Source organism: Zootoca vivipara, chromosome 8, assembly GCF_963506605.1.
Source record: "Zootoca vivipara chromosome 8, rZooViv1.1, whole genome shotgun sequence".
Lineage (NCBI taxonomy): Eukaryota > Metazoa > Chordata > Lepidosauria > Squamata > Lacertidae > Zootoca > Zootoca vivipara.
In genome coordinates this window covers 61,095,575-61,118,912 of record NC_083283.1, presented here as the reverse complement: position 1 = coordinate 61,118,912, position 23,338 = coordinate 61,095,575, and the positions used below count along the sequence as shown (strand labels likewise).

The window sequence follows — 23,338 nt, the reverse complement described above, 5'->3', positions numbered from 1 at the left end:
CTTAGATTAGAGAAAGGGTGGAGAACCCAGGAATTCAGTTTTGGCACCTCTCAGGTGGGTGCTATTGCCATTCTAAGAGAACGAGGGAGGTGTTCGTGTTGAGTTCCAGCACCTCTTTTTCTAGAAAAATAGCACGGGGGAACCTATGGTCCTCCAGATGTTGCTGGACTACAACTGTCATCATCCCTGACCCTGACTATTTGTTATGCTGACTGGGGCTGATGGCCGTTGGAGTCCAACAACATCTGAAAGGCCACAGGTTCACTACCACTGGATTTGAGTATTGGGATAGTGCAGAACCCATGGTGCTCTGAGCTTGCTTCTCAGTACAGTACCCCATGACTCTTTCAGGGTTACATATACCACTGAAGAATTTCTGGAGGCAGAGCTTCAGCCAGGCATCATGCAGTCTCAACATCTCTTTCCCTTGCTGAAGCATAGCAAGGATGCTTATTTCTTATAGGTGCCGTTTTTTATGAAATTCACTTTTTTCTTCCTACCCTCTTTGCGATCCCCATAAGGGACAGCTGCATATTCCTGCATTGCAGAGGGTCAGACTAGAGGATCCTCAGGGTCCATTCCAACTTATGATTCTTTATGATTCTTTCTCTCTAAAAGGTTAAGGGTGAATCAACAGTGGTGAGATTCAGAATCTGCCAAGAAAATAGTTTATTTGCACCGAGAGTGCCTGCCTCTGAGTTGGTAGAATCACATTAACTCTCTTCACTTAATCGGTATAACTACACCTCGCCAATCTTACTCACATCACTGGCAGAAATTACTGTACAGTGGTACCTTGGGTTACAGACGCTTCAGGTTACAGACTCCGCTAACCCAGAAATAGTACCTCGGGTTAAGAACTTTACCTCAGGATGAGGACAGAAATCGCGTGGCGGCAGCGTGGCAGGAGCGGGAGGCCCCAGTAGCTAAAGTGGTACCTCAGGTTAAGAACAGTTTCAGGTTAAGAATGGACCTTCAGAACTAATTAAGTTCTTAACCCGAGGTTAAGATAACAGTGGTATCTCTGTTTACGAACTTAATCCATTCCTGAAGTCCGTTCTTAAACCGTTCTTTCCCTAATGAGGCCTCCTGGTGCCCCTCCACTATTCGGATTCCATTCTTAGACCGAGGTAAAATTCTCAAACCGGGACACTATTTTGCAGAGTTTGTAATCTGAATCATTCTTAAACCAGACTGTTCTTAAACCAAGGTACCACTGTAATTTTATGTCTTCAGTTCCTAAAATTCGCATATACTTTACTCATATAGACTAGTGCAGGCATCCCCAAACTTCGGCCCTCCAGATGCTTTGGACTACAATTCCCATCATCCCTGACCACTGGTCCTCTTAGCTAGGAATCATGGGAGTTGTAGGCCAAAACATCTGGAGGGCCACAGTCTGGGGATGCCTGGGCCTAGTGTATTCTAGGCACCTTTTCCCAGAGGCATGCATTCTGCAATCAGCTCCAATATCTAAATTACTGATTTTCCACTATGCCTTTTAACAGATGCTATTGAAATAACCTAGCCTTAGTTGCCCCAAACATTTCTGCAAATCTTGTTTGGGGAGTATTGCTGAATGACCAAAGTATTAACTACATCAGTCAGTCATCATTATTGTACGAAGAGAGAGAGAGAGAGTTTAGCAAGGAAAGTCAGGTTTGGTAGAGGAAGCGATTTCTTGTCTGCCAAATTCTGTTTAAGTGGACACAAAGGATTTGCTTCTTAAAGAGCAAAGTATTGGTTTGTGACCAACAGTGAGAGAGAACCATTTGTGACATCCTGTGGAGTAATAACTAAAAAACCACAAAAAAACATAGCTGTGCTGCAGGAAATCCCAAGAAACATCTGTTTCAAGCAAGTGATCGTTAAATCCAACCTACCTGCCGTTTATATTTAGCCTCAAATAATAGGCTCTATATGACACTCCAAGAAACATTTCATTCTTTAAATTGCTGTCTTGCTCTCTCTAATTATTTTTTTAAGGGTAGATTGTGCCTTGTTGGATTTTCAACAATCTTGTCTTGCCAATTAGGACAGAGTGTGTCTAAAAGCCTGACAGTGCTGCTCTCAACAGCTGTTGGCTTCAGTTCCTGAAATTACAGTATTGCATGCAACCACTATTTTGGTGCTCAGTGTGGCTATTGGTGTGAATGTGGAAGCTTTAACAACTATGAGGGACAGTTTCATGCAATGGTTGGAGTGCTGGAATGGGACTGCAGAGACTCAACTTCAACACCTCTTAGTTATGAAACTCAGTGAATTGTCTTTAGCCGGTCACTAAGAGAATACAGTTAAAACTTCTAAAGGTTGTTTAAAAAAACTTCCTAAACAAAATTTAAAACAAAATAAAATTCCTTCAGTAGCACCTTAAAGACCAACTAAGTTTTTATTTTGGTATGAGCTTTCGTGTGCATGCACACTTCTTCAGATACACACACGAAAGCTCATATCAAAATAAAAACTTAGTTGGTCTTTAAGGTGCTACTGAAGGAATTTTTTTATTTTGTTTCGACTCAGACCAACACGGCTACCTACCTGTAACTAAAATTTAAAACATACGTGTGTGTGTGTGTGTGTAGTAGTAGTAGTAGTAGTAGTAGTAGTAGTAGTAGTAGGTGATCTATAGATAGATGATAGATAGATAGATCACCTACTATCCCAGCTAATAATTTTAGGTTTTCCAGGAACAGATCTTCATTTTTTTACTGAATAAAGAGAGAGTTGGGTTGGCATAATAGTTGGCCACATCTGACAAAATAACAGAAGCTCTGCACCTGCCTCTCAGTGGGAGCTGGTATTTTGGTGATACATTCAGCAAACCTGCCATCTTAAGAAATGTGCTTAGCACAGTTCATGCAACCATCTCTTGCAATGAGAAGGAAATAAGAGATTTTCAAAGCTGCTGAAAGGTCACTTGTACAGAAATAAATAGCTGCTTGTTGAAGATCTGGTATAACCGAAGTAAGTCACACTTTTGTTGTGTATTATAATGGCAACTGGATCCAGACCTTACTGTAGGTTTAAGATACTATTGTGGAAGAAGCCAATCAATCAATAAAATCAACAGCTATAGAGAAGACATTTATTGAGTTCATTCAAATGTCACAGAACATTGTAAAGCAGAAGAAACTAAAAAACCATATAACCACATATTGTGATCGAAACAAAATAAAAAAATTCCTTCCAGTAGCACCTCAGAGACCAACTAAGTTTGTTATTGGTATGAGCTTTTGTGTGCATGCACACTTCTTCAGATACCATGCGCACAAAAGCTCATACCAATAACAAACTTAGTTGGTCTCTGAGGTGCTACTGGAAGGAATTTTTTTATTTAGTTTAGACTACGGCAGACCAACACGGCTACCTACCTGTATCACATATTGTGATTTTTGCAAAGCTAGGTATTTGGAAAATATACAAGTTTAAATAGGATATTATGTAATAGCCTGGGAGTTTGTTATTCACAGGGCTTAGATGAAACTCCCAGCTGATTTTCCTTCATATCTCCATTTGCATTCTGTCATTGGTGTTCCTCTCTTTTAGATTAGCCATTTTAATTCCACAGAACGACAAATGCAATGGGACCATGGGAGCTGTTTTAAGCCATCTAGGTCAGTGGCCATAGTCACATCTCATGGCAGCGAATTCTTTATATTAATTATGCATTGTGCAAAGAAGTACTCTCTCTGGTCTGACCTGAATGTACTGTCAACTTGGTTTCAAATAAAAATAGGTTGTTGCATATTCCAGCATCTTTCTAGGCTAAAGGAAAGGAAGCTGTTACAGGTGATTGTTACAGCCTGGGCAATGGGCTTAGACCAGTGATGGCCAAACTTGGCCCTCCAGCTGTTTTGGGACTACAACTCCCATCATCCCTAGTTAACAGGACCAGTGGTCAGTAGTCCCAAAACAGCTAGAGGGCCAAGTTTTGGGATGGTCACACTGCTTCATTTCCAGTCAGTGCGTATCCCATAAGTTCCTGCTGAAATTCTGTAACTTTTTATACCGCAAATGTTCTGGTTTATTTTTTTATCCCTCTTTTGTTGCATTATGGCACAAGATTGCCCTTCCAGTTGGCCGTAATGTTGTGGAAGTAATCACAAAGCTTCTAAAGTGGAATGATATGTGAACAGTGCAATCTTAATGCGTCAGTGGCCTGTCAATAAATACAAAAAATAAACAAATGTCACATAATACACCTGGGGGGGGGAACCCCAGTCTGGAGGGTCCCTCAGTATTACGAATATTCAATACCTCCCAGTGGGTTTTTAAAAAAATGTTTTCTGACCTTTTTAGAATGCTTTCATGATTGTAACTATAACTTTGTTTCTTCTTTTTGGTAGCACTTGAAAGAAAAATATCAATGAGGCAAAGCAGAGAGGAGCTTATCAAGAGAGGAGTGTTGAAGGAAATTTTTGATAAAGGTAAGAATCATTGTCTGCACAACTCTGAGTCAGTGGCATGGGCAATAAAACTTGCTGCTAGCGAAGAAATTGCTGCAAAAACCACAGGACTCTTGTGCTATTGGATTTTTGTCATATTTCTTTACAAAGATGGGACCCCAAACTGTGGGCCTGATAGGTGACTCCAGAGCCATTAAGAACCAGCTTTTATATTAAAGTCAAAGTGTTGCTTGGATAGCATCACAACATTTCTTATGGAATATTGCCATTTTCTAGTTCAGTGGTGCATGTGAAAAATGGCCTTTTAGTGGAAACTGGATTGATCCTCCTTTCTTGGCATAGACATACAAAAATCCACAGGAAACAGAAACAATTTTTCCATATTTGCACGCATGTGTGAAATCCAAATTAGGTTTCAGAATCTGATAATGTTCGCTTGGTTTATTTGAGCTGCCCCCACATTCAGTTTGGTTTGCTTAAATATTAAGTTGAAAGCCACAATCCACTGAAATTAATAGACCAAATGAAATAATGTCCATTCATTTAAATAGGTCAGTTGATATTGGCTACAACCCAGAAAGTCTTAAGTGCTTGATTTTGACTGGATTATGCCCATGGTTAGGAGAAGTATTGCTTGCTCTTTCCAGGCAACAAATTTCAGAAGGTACCAAACAACCAGCCACTGAATCGCTCCCCCCACATACCAGTGTGTATCTGTACCCTCCCAAACACATGGTTCATGTTTGGAAATGGCAAGAGGACAGCAAACAAGGGAAGGGGAGTTTGTCACCACCAATTGCAGGGCTTTGAGCCTTCTTTCCTCGGTGGTTCCACAGTTAGTTCCTCCTGCCATTCCTCTGTGTGCAACCAGTCCATAACACTGTGCCCATTGTTCTGGGTTTTGATAAGCAGAATAAACCACATGACCTTAAAGAGCAAGCAACATCCATGCTGGAGGTTTTCATTAAAAAGGCTGGTGGACATAGGTAGTTTCTCCTATATGCAGCTATGTACAGCACCATCCTTGGCCATTTGTCTGACTACTTTTCTGTCAAGGAAGATTTAGTTGGAATGACACAATTCACAGATACAGCTGGTAGTATTTTGAAAATTACTAGTGGAAGGTTAATTAAAATTGTTTAGAATAATTGTTCATTTAGAATTCATATTTTTTAAAATGTATTTATTTATTGCATATCAGCTGCCCAATGACGATGTTCTCTGGGTGCCTCGCAACAAAATAATAAACCAGAAAATTAAAATCAGTTATAATAAAACAAATTGAAGCATTAAAAACTGTGAACAATTGTCACAGCTGTTCTTGACCATTGTTCTTGACTTCTTGACCATTGAACCATTCTGGTTGGAGCTGATGAGACTTGGAGTCCATCCCTGAGCTATTGCTAATGGCCAATGATAGATTTATCATCTGTAGATTTCTCTAACTCCTTTTAGAAAGACAATAGAGACTTTAGTATAGTTTGCACTATATAATTTTACTGTTCCTGCTTGAACCAAAAATGACTATTCTTATTTTTGTATCGATCATTTCCGGCAGTGTTTCTGGCTCATATAACTCAGCTCAATAGAGCTGGCTAGCAGTCTAGTCTTAAGTACTTCTGTTCAATGCTGTGAAACATATGGATTTGTAATGAAGGACTATGCAATGCAGAATTTTTGACATTTATGCTCACAGTTTAAACAGCTCAGATATCTTCCAGGTTCAGATTCTGTGTGTTACATCACATTTTTCCTTAGCAATTTTCATTTTATTTAACTATTTAGGCATTACATTTTCCTTAGCCATTTTCACCTGAGACATTTAATTTAACTATTCAACTGTCTAGCCCTACATTACACAGTCACAGGACAGGTTGCAATGTATCAAAATTTGTTGTTGTTGTTGTTTAGTCGTTTAGTCGTGTCCGACTCTTCGTGACCCCATGGACCATAGCACTATAAAATCCAACCAAATAAAGGCTCGGTTTCAAAGCATCTGAGAGTGTCAATCATGACTCTCTACTATTACTTGAAAGAAATGTTTTAACCTACCATAGGAACCCACTCAAAGTAGGAGCCTGGTAGGGTGCCCACTACCCAAAAAAAGCCTTACTCTTGAGTTCTGACCAATCAGACTTTAGTGATGGCACAACCCGATAAGACATGTGTGTAAGCAAGTTAAGAGTATATTGTTTAGACAATATTAAATTTTCTGCCTTAACATTATGCAAAATGCATATATGGCTGTATCTTTGGGAACATCCACTGGCTTCCATCCTCCAGTGGACATACTACCATATGACCCACCCCTGGAATTGCTTTCTTAAAGGTTCACGTGACATGCTAAGTCAAACTATGGTTTACTGCAACTGTGTGAACATGTGGGCTTCTGCTAGAGGCACTCCCAGCTGCTTTGCTCTTCCTCCCGTGCCATTTTTACTCCTGCATCATGCTGATCTAAGCCAAGGTTTGCTTTAGTGAATCTGGGCTGGTGGTTAAGTTTTCTCCCCACTAACCAAGCTTTGGCTTAGCACAGGATGGTGCAGAAGTTAAAAATATCAGGGAGCAGTAAGGTGACCACAAGCTGTTCTCCAGTACCTGGTAAGCCATAGTTTAGCTTTCCATGACATGCAACCCAGGCCTATTCTTAGCTAAAATTAGCCAACCTTACTCCTGAGCAATATGCTGTTACTGGGCTACCCAAGTTGCATAATAAAACAAGTAGTGTTAGTTTTATTGGTCCTCAGTAGTAAAGTTTTATAAAGCAGCTGCCTAGGACCTATTAAATGTGTGCCATGGGTTTTTAGTCAAAAGAATGACCAACTCGCATCAGATCAATACCATTAAAGAAAAGGAAAGATAAAGTGGTATCTTGAAGTATCCTCAGCAATTAGGTTCATATTTTCTCCAGCGATAATGAGTTTCCTAGAAGAAAGTCGTATTCTGCATCAATGCAAGAGCGGCTAAACTTTAATTGACATCAGTTCCAATAATTCCAAGGGTTTAACATGTTAAATGTTAATCCTGGTTTTGTACATGTTTACTCCAGTTGATTCAGTGAGGGTGAACCAGTCTACAGGAAGAGAGAATTTAGACATGATATGCCTCTTCTAATATGGAAGTGGTGAAACAGTAAGTTTGTTAGTCTTTACGTTGCCACAGGACCATGATATTTTTATGTCAACAGACATGTTTGGTCCAATTCATGCTTACCTTAGTAGCATGGGAACAGTTGTTCCTTTACTGGTTCTGGAATAGACATGTGGCCAGAGCAATGTGGCCTTGAAGAGCCCATGCCCATGTGGTTCCCACACCAGTAAGATAAAAAATTTAATTGAGCTCAACATACCTACAGTTCCGGCATACAACAGACATACCACTAATAGCAAGTGAATTTTCTTCTGGGGAGAGCATTTCCTGTTATAACTCCAGCTTTAAATCAATGATACTGTTCAGTACTAAATATATTTTTGGCCAAGGTCTGAGCCTTTTACTTGTATTCTATTAATTCTGAACAGCTTTTGGTATTTTTTTTTAAAGAACAGCAGCTGCCTGGGCTGTCAAAGATGTCGATGATTAATTCAGACCCAGATATACTTGGCTTCACAAATGCCCACTGTAGCTAAAACCTTTGATCTGTTGCTGTGGTGTTAATGAACAGCTTTTACATTCTCTACTTTGAGCAAGGTATAGTTTGGGCATAACATCCTTCTATATTTTAATAATACTGCGTAACAGCCACATCAAAGGTTTTCTATTTGATGCTGAGATTTTAAACTATTAGGAGCAGTGTGCCATTCTCATTGCCAAGGGAAATAGAGAAATGTTGTCATTTTGAAAGGCCACACAAAGGGCTTAGTTTGATTTGGGGCTTAACATCAGAACCTCCGTTCTGCTGGGGCTCAGTTCTATACAGTGGGAACTGACAATAAAAAGGGCCCAGTGCCTTGCCCAGAAACCTGATATGGATGCAACAAATCAGGGAGATCTCAGCGAGATGGAAATCTGCAGCCCTTCAGGTGTTGTTGGACTACAACTCCCATCATCACTGGCCACGCTGCTGAGAGTGGAATCAAGCAGCTTCTGAAAGGCCACAGCCTCTTCATTCCTGCTCTAAATTTCTTTGTGTGGAGCATTCCTAATGGAAGAAACCAAGCAGAGTAATGTCTGCCCCTGGTGTGACCACATTGACAAAGACAACTATGCTGTGTTGTGAATATTGTGGCCCAGTTCTTACCAGCTGCCTTTGTGTGACAAGCGATGGGCAAGAACCCCCTTTCTTGCCTCAAAGACCATAAGCACCAGGCCCCAAGGGCCAAATGAAGTCCTACAGGCCCCCCGTTTGAGGCTTTGCTAGCCCTTCTGTGTAAACTCCTCTAGTGATTTCACAAGGACTGCACCCTTGAAATAATACCACTTGCTTGCCTGAGTGGGGGACAGAGAATGAGATGTGTCTGCCCATACCCACTTTTGCCGCGCTCACCCTTATTATGCAGCTTCCAGAAGGTTGCACACAAATGCCTGTCCCCTTGGGCTTAAAAGGGGGTCCCCCAAACCTACCTTAAAACTCTTGTAAAACCCTGAGTCCTTTGGGGAATAAGAAGAAAGAAGGCTTCAAAAGAGAGGGACATTGATTTCCCCTATACACATATACTCGAGTGTATGGGGTGTTAGGGGAGGAATAGTACCTCTAATGGGGAATCTATCCTCCTTCTGGGGTAGTTTGTCCACCTTGGCTCCCCATCCTGTACTTTCTCACCTGTGACTCCTAGAAGCTGCCATTATGTGACAGCAGCCACATCCCGGGAAATGGCTAAAAACCAGGTGAGGGTAGCCAATTGGTCTCAAACCCTCGGTAAGTTAGGGACTTCACCTGCATGCGAAGACAGGCTCCAGCAGATGGAGCGGACGAGACCAATAGTGGGCCCAATGGTCAAAAAGCTTGTTTCTGCATGTCTTGCAAAACGAAGTGGGGAGGTAGCCTACCTAGGAGAAGGAAGACTCTGATCCTAAACCTTGGCTCCCTTGTGGGGATATCTTCAGGAGAAGAAAGGCCTAAGGAGTGGAGTCCCTAAAATGGTTGGATGGCACCTTGTACTCCTCCTCCTGGCAAGTCCTGCAGCCAAGCTGTTGCCAAATGTATTGCTCTGTTTTCCTTTGGACCACGTCGCTAAGTCCCAGAAGGGGGTCTTGTTGTCTGGGCAGCCCAGGATCTCCATAAACACTGCCCAGGCTTGCACCCCGGGGAGGTCACTTAGGTGCTGCCAACACAGCGGTGTTACTTTACTCCCGGAGGCACACTCCATTGTCTCTCGAGACAGAGGCTGGCAACATGTTGAAGAGCTGCTTCTGAGAAAGTTGCTGCCAGAAGGCAGTCTGCCTTGTCTGAAAGGTTCCCTCTGGGGACAGGCTTTTCCTTCTCAGCATCCTTTCCTCAGAAGCAGCCCTTGAGGCTGGGTGCGCAAGCAGAGCTGAGATGGAGGAGCTGTGAAAGGCTGAGCACAGCCAAACACCCCTGCTTTGATTTCTCACCTCTCCAGAGAACAGCACCTGTCAGCATCATTTCTCTGGGTCAACTGTTATTTCCTCCATGGTGATAACCGGCAGATGATTATTAGAGCATCTGAAGTGAGCCTAGGTAACTTTGACCATTGGTCTGCTTTTCAGGTGGATGTAATTAAGTTAGCCTAACTGTTCTGATTCTCCACCTCACCCCACGGCAACCATACACAAGGAACTGGTGGGAAATGGTCTCATGTCAGAATATGCAAGTTTCAGCCGGTCTTGAGCTCCTGTGCACCTAATTTGAGAAATGAAGCTATGCTTAGAAATAAAGCAGTGCTAACCATCCTAAAGAATGCAGATAGTTTCTAGGCTCAGTAGACTGGCTCCACATCTGGTAATAGATGACTAGATAGGAAAATGATTTGATCCCTTAGAATGAGGCTCCTTATATCTTGGGGAACTTGTGACTTTCCAGATGTTGCTGGACAACATTGTCCCTGACTGTTGGCCTAGGGCTGGTGTGAGTTGGGGTTCCTCAACATCTGGAGAACTGCAGGATCCCCACCTTATAACTTGGAACTTTTCACAGAACATAGTTTTATTTTCAGTGTGTGACATTTACATAAGCCACGCAATAGCAGTGTTCTGTGGGTGGCTCACAAAACAGGCTTAGTTGTTTTGCTCAATCTCAGCTGGCAATTTGACATCCATATGCATTTAAATTAAATCGCACATGAAAACCAACAGTGAGTGATTTTTGGTTGTTTGTTGTGGTATGGTGGGATAAAAATATTTAAAGTATGCAGTAGTTTTGCTTTGGAACATACAAAAAAGTTCCGTTACTGACAGTATAAAAAAGGGCTAGGAAGGGGCAATTCTAAATATCTGCAGTTGACCCTGCACCAATCTTTCCCCAGTTTGGGAAATGCTCCAGGAATCGACTGCCATTCAACCACTGGCAATAGCTGCACACCCCTATCCAGTATGAAAATGGCTAATTAAACCTTTGTCTTTCCCATAATGGATGAGATATAAGTTTAACCTAGTATAAATTTGAAATTGTTTGGTGTACAAACATAAAAGCAATAAACAATACCATTTTAAAAAATGCAACATAAAACCATTAAAACAAAAGTATAAAAACAGGAATCCAGGGAGTTTAAACAAATAAAAAACAGGGTCCAGTCTAATGAATCAGGGAAAACCTGGTATAAAGAACAGGGTAAATGATGTTAACACATTAACAGCAAGTTAAACCTTATAGATATGACCTTCCTTTCTTCCCCGCTGAGGACTACAAAACCTGCAGCGCAGGTTTCTGCTGATTATAATTTTGCTATCCCACTCCATCTCTATAATCCTCTTCAAATCCTTCACTGATAACCAGAAAAACTAAGAGATTATATTTTAAATAGTTCTAGGAAAAGAGGCAGGAGATTCTACCTTCTCAAGGATCCTTAAAGGACAAAAGAATTCATTTCCTTTAGGGCTCTTCAGAAATATTTCTCACCACTGTCCATAGGTCAAATAAATAAGCAGTTTCCTGGTGATATTGAAATGTATTTTTGCATATTTGTCTTTGGTGATACATGGTTTTATTTGTATCAGAATGTCCCCCTCCCTCTGTCCTCGGCTGTCTGTGCTTTAAACCACATCTGGTAAGATAAACCTTGCTACAAAATTTGATTTTGTCAAACCAAAGCTTTTGAGAATAGTCATGGAGAGATTTCCAGGTAAAATGGATGGAAGGGCCTCATTTCCTCATGTGAAATCTTTTTGGGCCGCAGACCAATTTTGGAGGTGGCCACGGGTGAAAGTGGGTTTAGCCGGAGGTCAAAGTGGGCAGAGGAAAAAATGTGACTTTCCTTTGTACAATAGGCCACATTTTCATACCATCCAACATTTCAAAAGGGCAAAGTGGTAAACACACACAAACGCACACACCATCTCACCCGCCCAATCTCCATGCTCCTTTCTCCCACCTCAAAGACCTACAACCATTCCTGACAAAACCTGTCCTGGACCCAGAAAACCTTAGTAATTACAGACTGGTTGCAGATGTCCCCTAAGGTTCTTGAGTAGGTGGTCACTTTCAGGATTCAGACACTCTTGGAAGACTCATTTCACTTGATGCTATGACCCAGATTTGGCATTGAGGCTGCCTTGCTTGTCCTATATGATGACCTTTCCTGGGAGAGAGATGTGGGGGGTGGAGCATGACCCTGCTGATTCTCCCTCATCTGTCAGTAGCTTTGATACCATCCACCATTGCCCCAAAAGTGGTTTAGTCATGCTGGCCACATGATCTGGAAACATGTCTGGACAAATGCTGGCTCCCTTGGCCTGAAAGCGAGATGAGCGCTGCAACCCCATAGTTGCCTTTGACTGGACTTAACCATCCAGGGGGGTCCCGTATCCTTCTGGAATGACTGGAGTTGTTAAAAAGGAGGAGGAGGAGGAGGAGGAGGAGGAGGAGGAGGAGGAGGAGGAGGAGGAGAAGGAGAAGAAGAAGAACCCCACCCAACTGACTGGGTTGCCTCAGGCACTCTGGGTGGCTTCCCAGAGTTCCCTGGGAAGAGAGATGGACCATTAGCACTCTGAGAATTGTAGCTCTGTGAGGGGGGAATGGGGGGTTTTCTAACAATTCTCAGTACTTTTGACAAGCAACAGTTCCCAGGATTCTTTGGGGTAAGCCACGGCTGTTTAAAGTGGTATGATACTGCTTTAAAGGGATGCGGGTGGGGATGTGGTCTAAACCACAGAGCCTAGGGCTTCCCGATCAGAAGGTCAGCGGTTCGAATTCCCGCAACGGGGTGAGCTCCCATTGTTCAGTCCCAGCTCCTGCCAACCTAGCACTTCAAAAGCACATCAAGTGCAAGTAGATAAATAGGTACCGGTCCGGCGGGAAGGTAAACAATGTTTCCGTGCGCTGCTCTGGTTCGCCAGAAGCGGCTTAGTCATGCTGGTCACATGACGCGTAAGCTGTCTGCGGACAAACGCCAGCTCCCTCGGCCTATAGAGCGAGATGAGCGCACAACCCCAGAGTCGTCCGCAACTGGACCTAACGGTCAGGGGTACCTTTACCTTTACTTTTTAACTGCTTTAAATGTTTAGTGGAGATGGGGCCTAAGATTGGCTTGCCCTGAAGAAGCCATAATGTGTTAGACATAACTGCACACTTCAGTCAACTTTCTATTTTTGAGCACCAGTCTGAGGCTTGACCTACTTTTTGGGTGTTTTGCCTCAGGGTAGGACCAGCCAACCACAAAGCCATGCTTAACTGCTGAGAAATGCCATGTTTCAAAGAAAGTATAATACTTAATGAATTTAGCAGTTCTGTTGCTCTTAAGACTAAAGTCCTATGCCTACTGCCTTAGGAACATTAGTTGCCCATCAACAGTCAGGCACCTAGACAGACGGCACACCGATCCCTTTGGCGAAATGCATTGTCCTTCTATTTAAAGTATAGCAATTATTTCCAAATGTGCCACTATAGTATAGACTCCACATATCAGCCAGCACATGGAATTGTGTTAGGCAAACCTGTCTTCTTTCATCCTCCTCCTTAGTGATGCATAAGGTAAGTGGCTGTGCTGCTGGGTAAGCAAGCTATTAAACCTCAGCCACTATTAACCACTATTTCAACAGAGGAACAATAGGTCTAGTTTAAGTTACGTGACCATTGTAAGGATTGTATTTGAAGCACTTTTAGCACCAAAGACAAGTGCTTAATTAAAAATTATGCGTGTTTTATTGCTTCTGAGGGAGAAGGACAAACAAGGGGGACTGCTTTTAAAAAAAAATCTAGCCTGTGGTGCAAACAAATATGTTTGGGAGGATGCCTTCCTGATCCGCCAACTACATATTGAGCAAGGAAATGCCATCCTGTCATAGCACCTCCATGCCATTGTGTTTTTGAAGACCGAGGAACCTGATTCCCATTTACCAGTAACATCTGTCAAATCTGAACTGAAGAAATTTCAGAGAACCTGTTAAAAGGGGCAGCTGTGTAAATGCAGTTCTAATATAAAAAATAATGACTGGGTCTGTTGGAATATGGCTGGAAAATTGTGCACATCAGGCTTCTTGGGCCTAGTGCCCTTCAGATGCTTTAGATCAGGCACCCCCAAACTTCGGCCCTCCAGATGTTTTGGACTACAATTCCCATCTTCCCTGACCACTGGCCCTGCTAGCTAGGGATCATGGGAGTTGTAGGCCAAAACATCTGGAGGGCCGCAGTTTGGCGATGCCTGCTTTAGATCACAACTACCATCGGCCCCAGCCAGCATGGCCGGTGGCCAGCAATAATGGGAGTTGTAGTACACAACATCTGGAGGGCACTAGGTTGAGGAAGCCTAGCACAGATTCTATATATTAGGACTTTGTCTCTGAGGTATGTGATTGCAGTTAAAGTAACTGAACCACTGGGGGGGGATTTTTCAGAGCTGAGAAATCTTCTGGTTATTTTGTTTTCATTTCATATTATTTTTGTGCTTCCACCCAGATGGGGAGCTTTCCATACAAAATGAAGAAGGATCGTTGGAGAATGGGCAGGCTCTGAGTTCCAGCCAGGCGTCACTCCCAGCCCTATCTGAATTGGACCCATGTTCAGTATCTGTCGACTCCTGTACATATGAAGTACTCCCAACTCCAGAGATCATGGATGGAACAGGTAACTTTTGGTTTCCATAGTCACCTACATAACATGTAACAGGGTAGTGACTCAATTGTACTTTACTACGAACATACCCCATGTGATGTTCTGTCTTTTGGGCCTGGATAACATCTAGATCCAGAATGTGAAATCCAAATACAATCTAGGACTTAGATCTTGTCCCATCCTGCTGCCCTTGAAATGTTTTGGACCACATTTCCTATCCATTCCTGCCAGAATAACCATGGCGTCTGCGGCTGATGGAAGTTGTAGCCCAAAACATCTGGAGGTCACCAGGTTAGGGAAGGCTGGGTTAGGTAAATTCAAATTTCCAATAAAGGTGAGGAATATAACAGAGAGCAAGCTTGCTACCTTTTGTGATTTTTCCAGTTTGGTAAGCACAGTACATCACATTGTTCTTTGTTCTGTTAAACTGACTTGCTCCAAAACTGTATGCATTACTTTTTGTATATATTCATACCTTTGACTAAATTAAAAATAATTGATGGCACATGGTAAGCCTTGATTTATGTCAATAAGTCTTGAGGTCCCAGTGCAAAGCTCAGTGAAAACATCAACTCTGTGTGCATGTATTGCGGGAAAAGGCCAAACTCTGCTAGGGATGAAAGGGTCTGTGAACAACTCTGCTCTTCACGAAGCTGCGGTTGCAGCCACGTTTGGGATATTGTGTGCAGTTCTAGCCACTGCAACTCAAAAAGGATACTGAATTACTAGAAAGGGGGTAGAAAAGAACACACAAATGGGTGGGATCAGAGCACTTTCTCAAAAAGGAAAGGCTATATAACATTCGGGGCGTTTTAAATGAGAATTAAGATGACTGCTATGCAGAGGAGGGGATATGATAGAGGCTTATATAATTATGCATGCTGTGAAGGATGTGAATGCAGAGGGAGTTTTTCTTTCTGCGATATCACTAGAATTCAGTATCATCTAATATAATTGACTAGCAATATACCACAAAAAAACCCCCAAACCCTACTTCTTCAACGCAATACACAATTAATGTATGAAATTCATTGCGATTGTTACTAGTTTAAGGTGCAATCCAAATCCCAATTCTGCCACGCAGAGGTGGAAACAGGACCAGCTGGTTTCCCACAGAAAGACCCCAAACAAGGCATTTCAGGGCTGAGATGGACCTTTCATATGATCCAGTTGCATGGTTCTTACACTAATATTGTCTATTGGTGTTGTGTTAATACAGTGCTCTCCTTTGAAATTTGCTCTATTGCAAAATTATATGTGTTTTTTAATAAATGGGTCTGCAGCTTTACCTAATTATGTATTTTATTGTGTTTATATAGCTGCCAAGTCACCTAAAGCAAATGAATGATATAAAATATAGAAGTTGGTCCTTTCAATTGCCCCTGCAGAGAGGAGGAGACAGTCTAGTTGGATCTGGCCCTGGGGTTGTCTTTGCCTCTATCATTCTCTTGTTCCTTTCCATGGGGCAGCTGGTGTGACATCACCCTCTTTAGCCATTGTAATTTATGACATCATGTATATAAGCTGTATGAAAGGCACCGTGCTTAAAAAAAAAAATTCATTGGATGCAGTCTGGTGGGGTTTGTTTTCAAATTCCACCACTAAGATTTATCCTTGAAGTGATCCTCATGTTCTCTTGATACAGTCTACCCATTCTTTGTAAAACACAGGAAGGTGCAAATACATGATGAGCTGATTGTCGTTGACTAGTCAGCACTTGAGTTATGTAGCTGAGGCATAGAGAGGGCAAGGAGTTCAACATGGTTTTAGCATTGCTCTCAGCAGAAATAGCCTCATCTGACTACCCAGGCAGAGAAGAGAAATTAAGGCTTCAACTGCAGATAAGCACAATCCCTTTGATTGCTAGGATGAAATGACATATCTGAAATTTATTTAATAGCACAATTAGACTAATGATGGGAAACTGCTGAAAGCTCTAGAAATTTGGTGGAGAAAAGCACTAAGATATAAATCCAGATACTTTATCCACTTCTAGTTTTCCCTTGGAAGACACGCCATGGAGGGTCTTGCTGTGGGGAGTGTGCCTTGGCAGACAAGCCAAAGAGGGGGAAAGATTCCATCAATGCAAACTATCAGACTAAGGGACCCTGGGTGAATCTACACAGATATAATTAAAAAACTCTGTGAAAATGCTTTTTTTTAAGAATTTTTTTTTTAAAGTATATATGGAATTTGTCATTAGCTCATCAGTGCTCATCATTAGCTCATTAAGTATACTGCACTTAAAAAGCACTTAAAATGTTATATTTTCAGCTGAGTCCCCTGTTAAAGCTGCTGGTTACACCCCTGCTCCTAAACAACAACTAGGCCATGAACAAAGCTCAATACTGATATATCCTGCATATTAGTCTGAAGAGTTATGGTGATTAGCTTTTAGGAGGAAATGCAATCAACTTAAGTAGAACAAGATTAGGAAAATGACATATGAATTTGCCCCCTTTCGTGCCAGTAAAAGTTCTGCTATGTGTTGTGAAAGTTCCAGAGTTTGTTTTCAATCTCTTCATGGAGAGTTTCTCCTCTTTCTCTCTCTCCCCACCCCACCCCCCTCTCTCTGTATATAGTGATGTCTGAGCAAACTCTTACTGTTAGTTATGTTTTTTAAACCCGCATTGCTCTGCTGCTTTCCTTGTCTATCTGCTACCGCTTTGCTTGTAACGTTGTTGCGTCTATGATGTGGTTGTGTCCTCCAGCGTCTGAAGAGAGCCCCACGTCCAGTGAATCTGGAGTCCACCTTTCTCAAGATCCTTCATCTAAACCAGTCTTGCTACTTCCCCCAAAAAAATCTGCTGCTTTCTCTGGAGACCATGAGGACACCCCAGTGAAACAGCTCTCCCTCCTCAAACAGCCCCCTGCCCTGCCTCCTAAACCCATTGCCAGGATTGCCAACCACTTAGCTGGTAAGTAAGCGTTCCAGAATGCTTTGTGCCGCCCCCTCCCCGAAAAGAGCTCTTGTTCCTGTGTCTCTAAATGGAATGTTTCACCCACCACCACCTCCATAAAGCTTGCCGTTGTTTTCACATCTGTCACTAATAAACCTGCATCACTTTTTTTACATTTATGGCAGGCCAAGGAGTTCTCAAACCTCATCAGAATATGGGCTGGAATGATTCAGTGGGTGTCATTCCATGACCCACACACACAAACAGAGTGCCTTTTGGCCCTTAATGAGCTATGCTTGTGGCATTTGCTTCCCCTAATCTTTTTAGTTTGGTGGGTTGAGTGTGGCCTGCCCTTCTGTACCTAATATGGTTGATAATTTTATTTTGTTCCTGCTTAGTTTTCGTGTTTGTTTTTTGCACTCTGGGTTGCTTTGAGTCACTTTTTTGTGGAAGAAAAAGATTGATAGGTCAGTAATATCTGGTTTATGCTACTTTCAACTAGCCATTGACTTCCTCATCCCCAAGAAGTCTGGGAACGGTCACAAGGGTGCTGAGAATTCCCTAAGAAACCTCAATATATCAAACGGAGCTTCCCAGTGGTAGTCTAGGAAAAAATAAATGACTAGCAAAACACTTTAAACCTGTTGTATAAATATTTCCCTTGTCCCATTTAGGCCAGTGTGGATCCATCACACGTATATTTGTTGTCATGTGGGTATTGCAACTACAACAACTGTTCATGCAGAAAATTAGTAGTCCTGTATTCTCTTTCAGACTTGATTGTTCTGTGTGTGTGTGGTGGATGCTCATCACAGCTGCCTTTAGGCTTCTGTCTCCGCTAACATTCTTCTAATCTGTTCTTCAGGCCAGTTATAGAGGTTTCTTTTATATCCCTCTTTCTTTCAGTTTTCTTTTGCTCTGCTTCATAATCCGTATAATAACACACTAGGTACGCAACTAGCTGGTCCTCTTCTCCAGGGATGCAGAAAGAATTTACAGGCCTCACAACCTCCCTAAGCTGGTATTGCAGAGCACTAATGTCTGATTAAAATAGCTTTAGGCCCCTTTCTGGCTTGTTTCAATTGTCAGTGCCCCTCTATGTCTCACCAATCTTATATGTCTTCACTTCTTGAATAGACCATGTTGGTTGGTTGTGGCTACTTGCAGCGCCAAATTGTACTTACATTATTTGTCTAGGGACCTTCCTATGCATCTTCAAGGAAAGAGGAGAGTTTGTTTATTACTTCTTCCTACCCAGTTGTTTTGTGTGTCCTTACACCCTTTGCAGGTCTGCAGAAGCCAGCAACTAAAACCATTTTAGGAAATATAGGTTGTTTGTTTGTTTGTTAAAATTGCCAGTCGCTTTATTTTGCCCACTTGCAACTAAACAAATGGACAGTAAACACCTCAAAGATACATTAAATACAAGGTGAAAGAGAAATACGTACATTTTTAAAAACCCATCTGCTCCTAAAAGGCCACAGGGAGTTAAAGGCCAAAGGCCTATGTTTTTGCCTTCCAGTTTGGTTGTATATTTGTAAATGTTTTATTTATTGTTCATGACTACTTTTGTTACATTATAGTTATGTAATCTTTTCACGTTGTAAGCTGCCTTGAGCATGGTTTCAACTGTGGAAAAGTGGCATACAAATAAAATGACGCATGTTTGCATGCATCTGGTGGAAATGGGCTCTGGCCTACAAATGTTTTCCCCCTGCCACAGTAAATATGTTAGATGCTGCAATGCTACTATAATTGTCCCCCCCCCCCATATTTTTAGATGTTCTTAATTTTATCTGTAAGCCACCTTGAGTCCCAGTAGGGGGAAAGGTGGGATATAAATAAATAATTATATTATAATAATAATAACAATAATATTATAGCTGGAAAGTTCAGTTATAGCTGGATAGCTCAGTTGATTAGAGCATGGTGCTGATAATGCCTAGGTTGCAGGTTCTATCCCCATAAGGGACAGCTGCATATTTCTGCATTGCAGGGAGGTTGGCTAAATGATCCCCAGGGTCCCTTCCAACTCTTACGATTCTATATCTCTTTATGAAATTATAATAATTTACTGAAGGTTCAGTACATCTCATGCGCACAGCTATGCCATTAACATCAAACTGTCCACATGACCACATGGTACCAGTTGCCAACCCACAATTACAGCCCCCCCCAAAAAAATTATGGGTTCCCCCTTAAAAATCAGATTATTATTTTTTTTAAAAAAGACAATGTGTTGCCAATGAACGATTTCTGATATCTCAATAACCTATTTGCAACATTATGCCCCAACCTGGAAAATGGAGCTTGAGTACCCCGAAGCCCCTTGCCTTGGGAGAAGCCCAGTTATAAATCATAGAATTGGAAGGGACTCCAAGGGTCATCTAGTCCAACCCTCTGCCATGCAGGAATCTTTTGCCCAATGTGGGACTCGAACCCACGACCCTGAAATGAAGAGTCCAGGGCTCTGTGCCATGGCTCTTTAAAACCTCAGAGCTGTGTGTCATAGCAGCGGAGGAAGCTGCCTTATATACTGCCAGCTAGGCCAGTACTGTCTGCATGGAATGTTCTCCAGGGATTCAGACGTTAGAGTCCCAAACCTACTTGGAGATGCTATAATTGAGCTACAGGTCTTCCCTTTTACCATGAGCACAAAGCTAGGATTATAAAGCTAATCACAAGGCATGCCTAGTTTAACCAGCTGATTGCCCTTAATGCCGCAGAAACTTTATTCGTGGACATCGAGGCAGTCTGGGGGGAAAAGAGCAGATCTTACAGGGCAACTTTGGGTCACTATCTGCTTTTTGACTGCAAAGTGTCTTTGAGAGGGGATGCTTTGCAGTGGCAAGATGGGAGTGGGATAGTTAACACTCCCCACACGCTGCTTTTTTTTCTTGAAACCTTTGCCCTTCCCCAGGCATTTTTACCCTTTTCAGTGGTTTTGATCTGTATTTAACTTCTGAACAAAGCTCTTGAACCTTACAGAGGGTGCAGATACTGGGGGAGCCTAATAGTGCATGTGATTGAGGTTGTAGTTTGGCCTCAGGTCTCAGTGAAATCAAAATGGCTTATTTCCGAATAAACATGCATAGAATCTGGGTGTAAGGGTCAAAAGACATAAATTTCTAAGATTCTTTATGGTGTCCTCTGGGGGTATTATTAGATTTGCATAGTCTCTGGAAATGAGCAATCAGCTCTAATGAATCATCTTTTCCGAGCCGAAAGTAAATTAACCTTATTCCATTGCTAATTTCTCCAGAGACATCCTTGGGTCCCGTTTTGAAGGAATTCGTATAATGAGAATTCTCACAATCGAAATGAAGACCTTCGGGTTTTCAATATAGCTCCGGCAATATAGCGTGCGTGCATGTTAGTGCTGAGGATTTTGTGAGAATAAATTTAAGATGCGCTGGGAATGATTAACAGAAAGTGATGGAGGGAAACGATTTGCTAGCGATTGGCAGGAACAATAGCAGGGGACACATGACTGCAGAAAGAATTTCACTTGAAGTGTCTTGTGGGGAATAGGTCATAAAAATTATTCTCAGATTTCAACTTTTTCTTTTTAAAAGTGTGCATTTTTAACTGGTTCAAGTACAACAATAGACTCCCCACCCCTTACATCTCCCATGATGAGGTCTATGTTTTGAACAGGTTCATCTTTCCCAGCCATTACAGTTTCAGGATGCTTGTCAAAACTGTGATGTTTGGGATGTGGCACCGTATCTACTAAACAATCCTTTCAACAGCAGGTTGGAAACATTTTTATGTACCCAGGCATTATAATTTCTATAATTACACAGAAAGGTAGAGTGCCTCTGAACCTGGAGCCAATCCCTCAGTCAACTTTACAATTTTTAACTGCTGCCTTGTATTACGCTTGGCAGTAGCAGCTTTTTCTTGTTTTTTTTTTGTATTCGGTTTTAATGAATCAGTTTATATTCTACATCTATGGAACAGCAGTATGAAAACGTTAGTATTTATAAATAAATGCAGGTCCAGGTTTTTGTGGACCCTTGGTATTAGCAGGTCTCTTTTGGTGCCAGTGCTAGTAGGTCTGGGATCTATCTAGATCCTGAACCAAATGTAGACCAAAGTGTTGATTTGCATTACTCCATTGATTATGAGGTCTTTGCATTGATTGTGTTTATATCCTTCAAGCTATCAACAGTCAATCACTGTCAGTTTATACCACGTGCAGTAATAGATAATGATAGCAAGAGAGAGGCTGGCACTGAGCCAGTGTGACTTACCTGTCATGTGACTGCAGTATGATTCCTTCCCCCCCCCCGCCCCCATTGTCAGTATCTGTAATATTCCTTCATCAAGCCCAGCTTGAATATCACACCTACATTGATGGATCTGACTTGTAGGTGGTACTTGGAAGCGAAAGACCCAAAGCAATGGATCCATCCATGTGGTGATGGTGGTATTGTCTGCCATACACTTCTGCTGCCATATTTGCAGGAAAGGGCAACGAAAATTAATGGGGCTGAAGCAACTCCCCTGTAGGAAATACTGCAACATTTAGGGTGTTTTAGTTTAGAAAAAAAAATATGAGTAATGGGCGACATGATAAAGGTGTATAAAATTATGCAATGTAAAGACAAAGTGTATAGACAGAGGTGTTAGCTCCCCCTTTGGTGGTGTTCGATGAACTTCTGTGATCAAACGAAGCTGAATGTTGGGAAATTCAAGGCAGACAAAAGGAAGAGCAGTGCATTACTGAACTATGGAACTTGCTCCCAGAAGATCTAGTGGTCGCCACCAACTTGGATGACTTTAAAAGGGGATTGGGAAAAAATTCATGGAGGAAAACCCTGGTGGCTGTTGACTGACTCCAGGAGCAGAGGAAGCTTACCTCTGAATGTTCGTTGTTGGTTAGCACAAGCAGGAGAAGGCTCACATGTTCAGATCCTGTAGCAGACTCCCTGTAGGCCTCTGGCTAGCCCTTGTGGAAACAGGATGGAGGGCGATCCAGCAAGACTCCTCTTTGGTTCTTGTGCATGGGAAGAGCACCATGAGGGGAAAAAGAATCCCATGCTGCTGTTGTTGTTGTTGTTTTGAAGGAGACCTGAATGCTCCCACCTCACAAGTGCTTATCTCTGAGTTTCTCAAACTTTTATCTTCTAGATCCTGGTGCGCCTGTGAAACTGCCTTGTATGCCAGTCAAACTGTCGCCTCCGCTACCTCCAAAGAAAGTCATGATTTGCATGCCTTTAGGGGGACCAGACCTCTCCCTTGCACCCTATTCCACACAGAAGAGCTGCCAGCAACCAATGGCTTCGCATCACCACACGGTCCTACCGTCACAGTTAGCACACCAGCATCAGTACGGCAGCCACAGCCCACATTTGCCTTCTGGATCCAGCACGTTGCCCATGCATCCTTCAGGGTGTCGCATGATCGAGGAGTTGAACAAGACACTGGCCATGACCATGCAGAAGCTAGAAAGGTAACATGATGTTTTGAACTGTATTCTTCTTCTTTTTAATAATTTTATTGGAGTTTATAAAGAGAAATACAATACTTCATATCTACACAAGTCACAGTTTTGGCCTTGCCTCCTTCAGCCTCTGCAAGCTGGAGATAATTTTGCCATCTCTTTGCACTGGAGTTATTCAGAAAGCAGAGATGCAACAACATCCCAGTGGGTGGACTCCATGCTTTGCACGCAGATGGTCCCAGGTTCTTTTCCCAGTATCTCCACTTAGGACAGGGAAAGACCTTCTGTCTGGGACCCTGATGGGGATCCAACTCCATAGAAGGCAGCTCCCTGCCATCTGCCATCAGAGAAGTTGCCCTCCAAAGAGAGAATTTTTGCAGAATTCACAGAAGCTGGGTCTCTCTGAGGGCAGGTGGCA

The 23,338-nt window shown here is 42.3% G+C and overlaps 1 protein-coding gene across 1 annotated transcript in view; it reads left to right on the top strand.

Moving 5' to 3' along the window:
* PHACTR1 (phosphatase and actin regulator 1) overlaps positions 1-23,338 on the top strand; it is a 108,734-nt gene that overhangs the window by 52,213 nt on the left and 33,183 nt on the right. The window contains exons 3-6 of the mRNA XM_035126288.2: positions 4,347-4,427; positions 14,416-14,583; positions 17,283-17,489; positions 22,608-22,929. Coding sequence (XP_034982179.2) covers positions 4,347-4,427; positions 14,416-14,583; positions 17,283-17,489; positions 22,608-22,929 — 778 coding nt within the window. The remainder of the gene's footprint in view (positions 1-4,346; positions 4,428-14,415; positions 14,584-17,282; positions 17,490-22,607; positions 22,930-23,338) is intronic.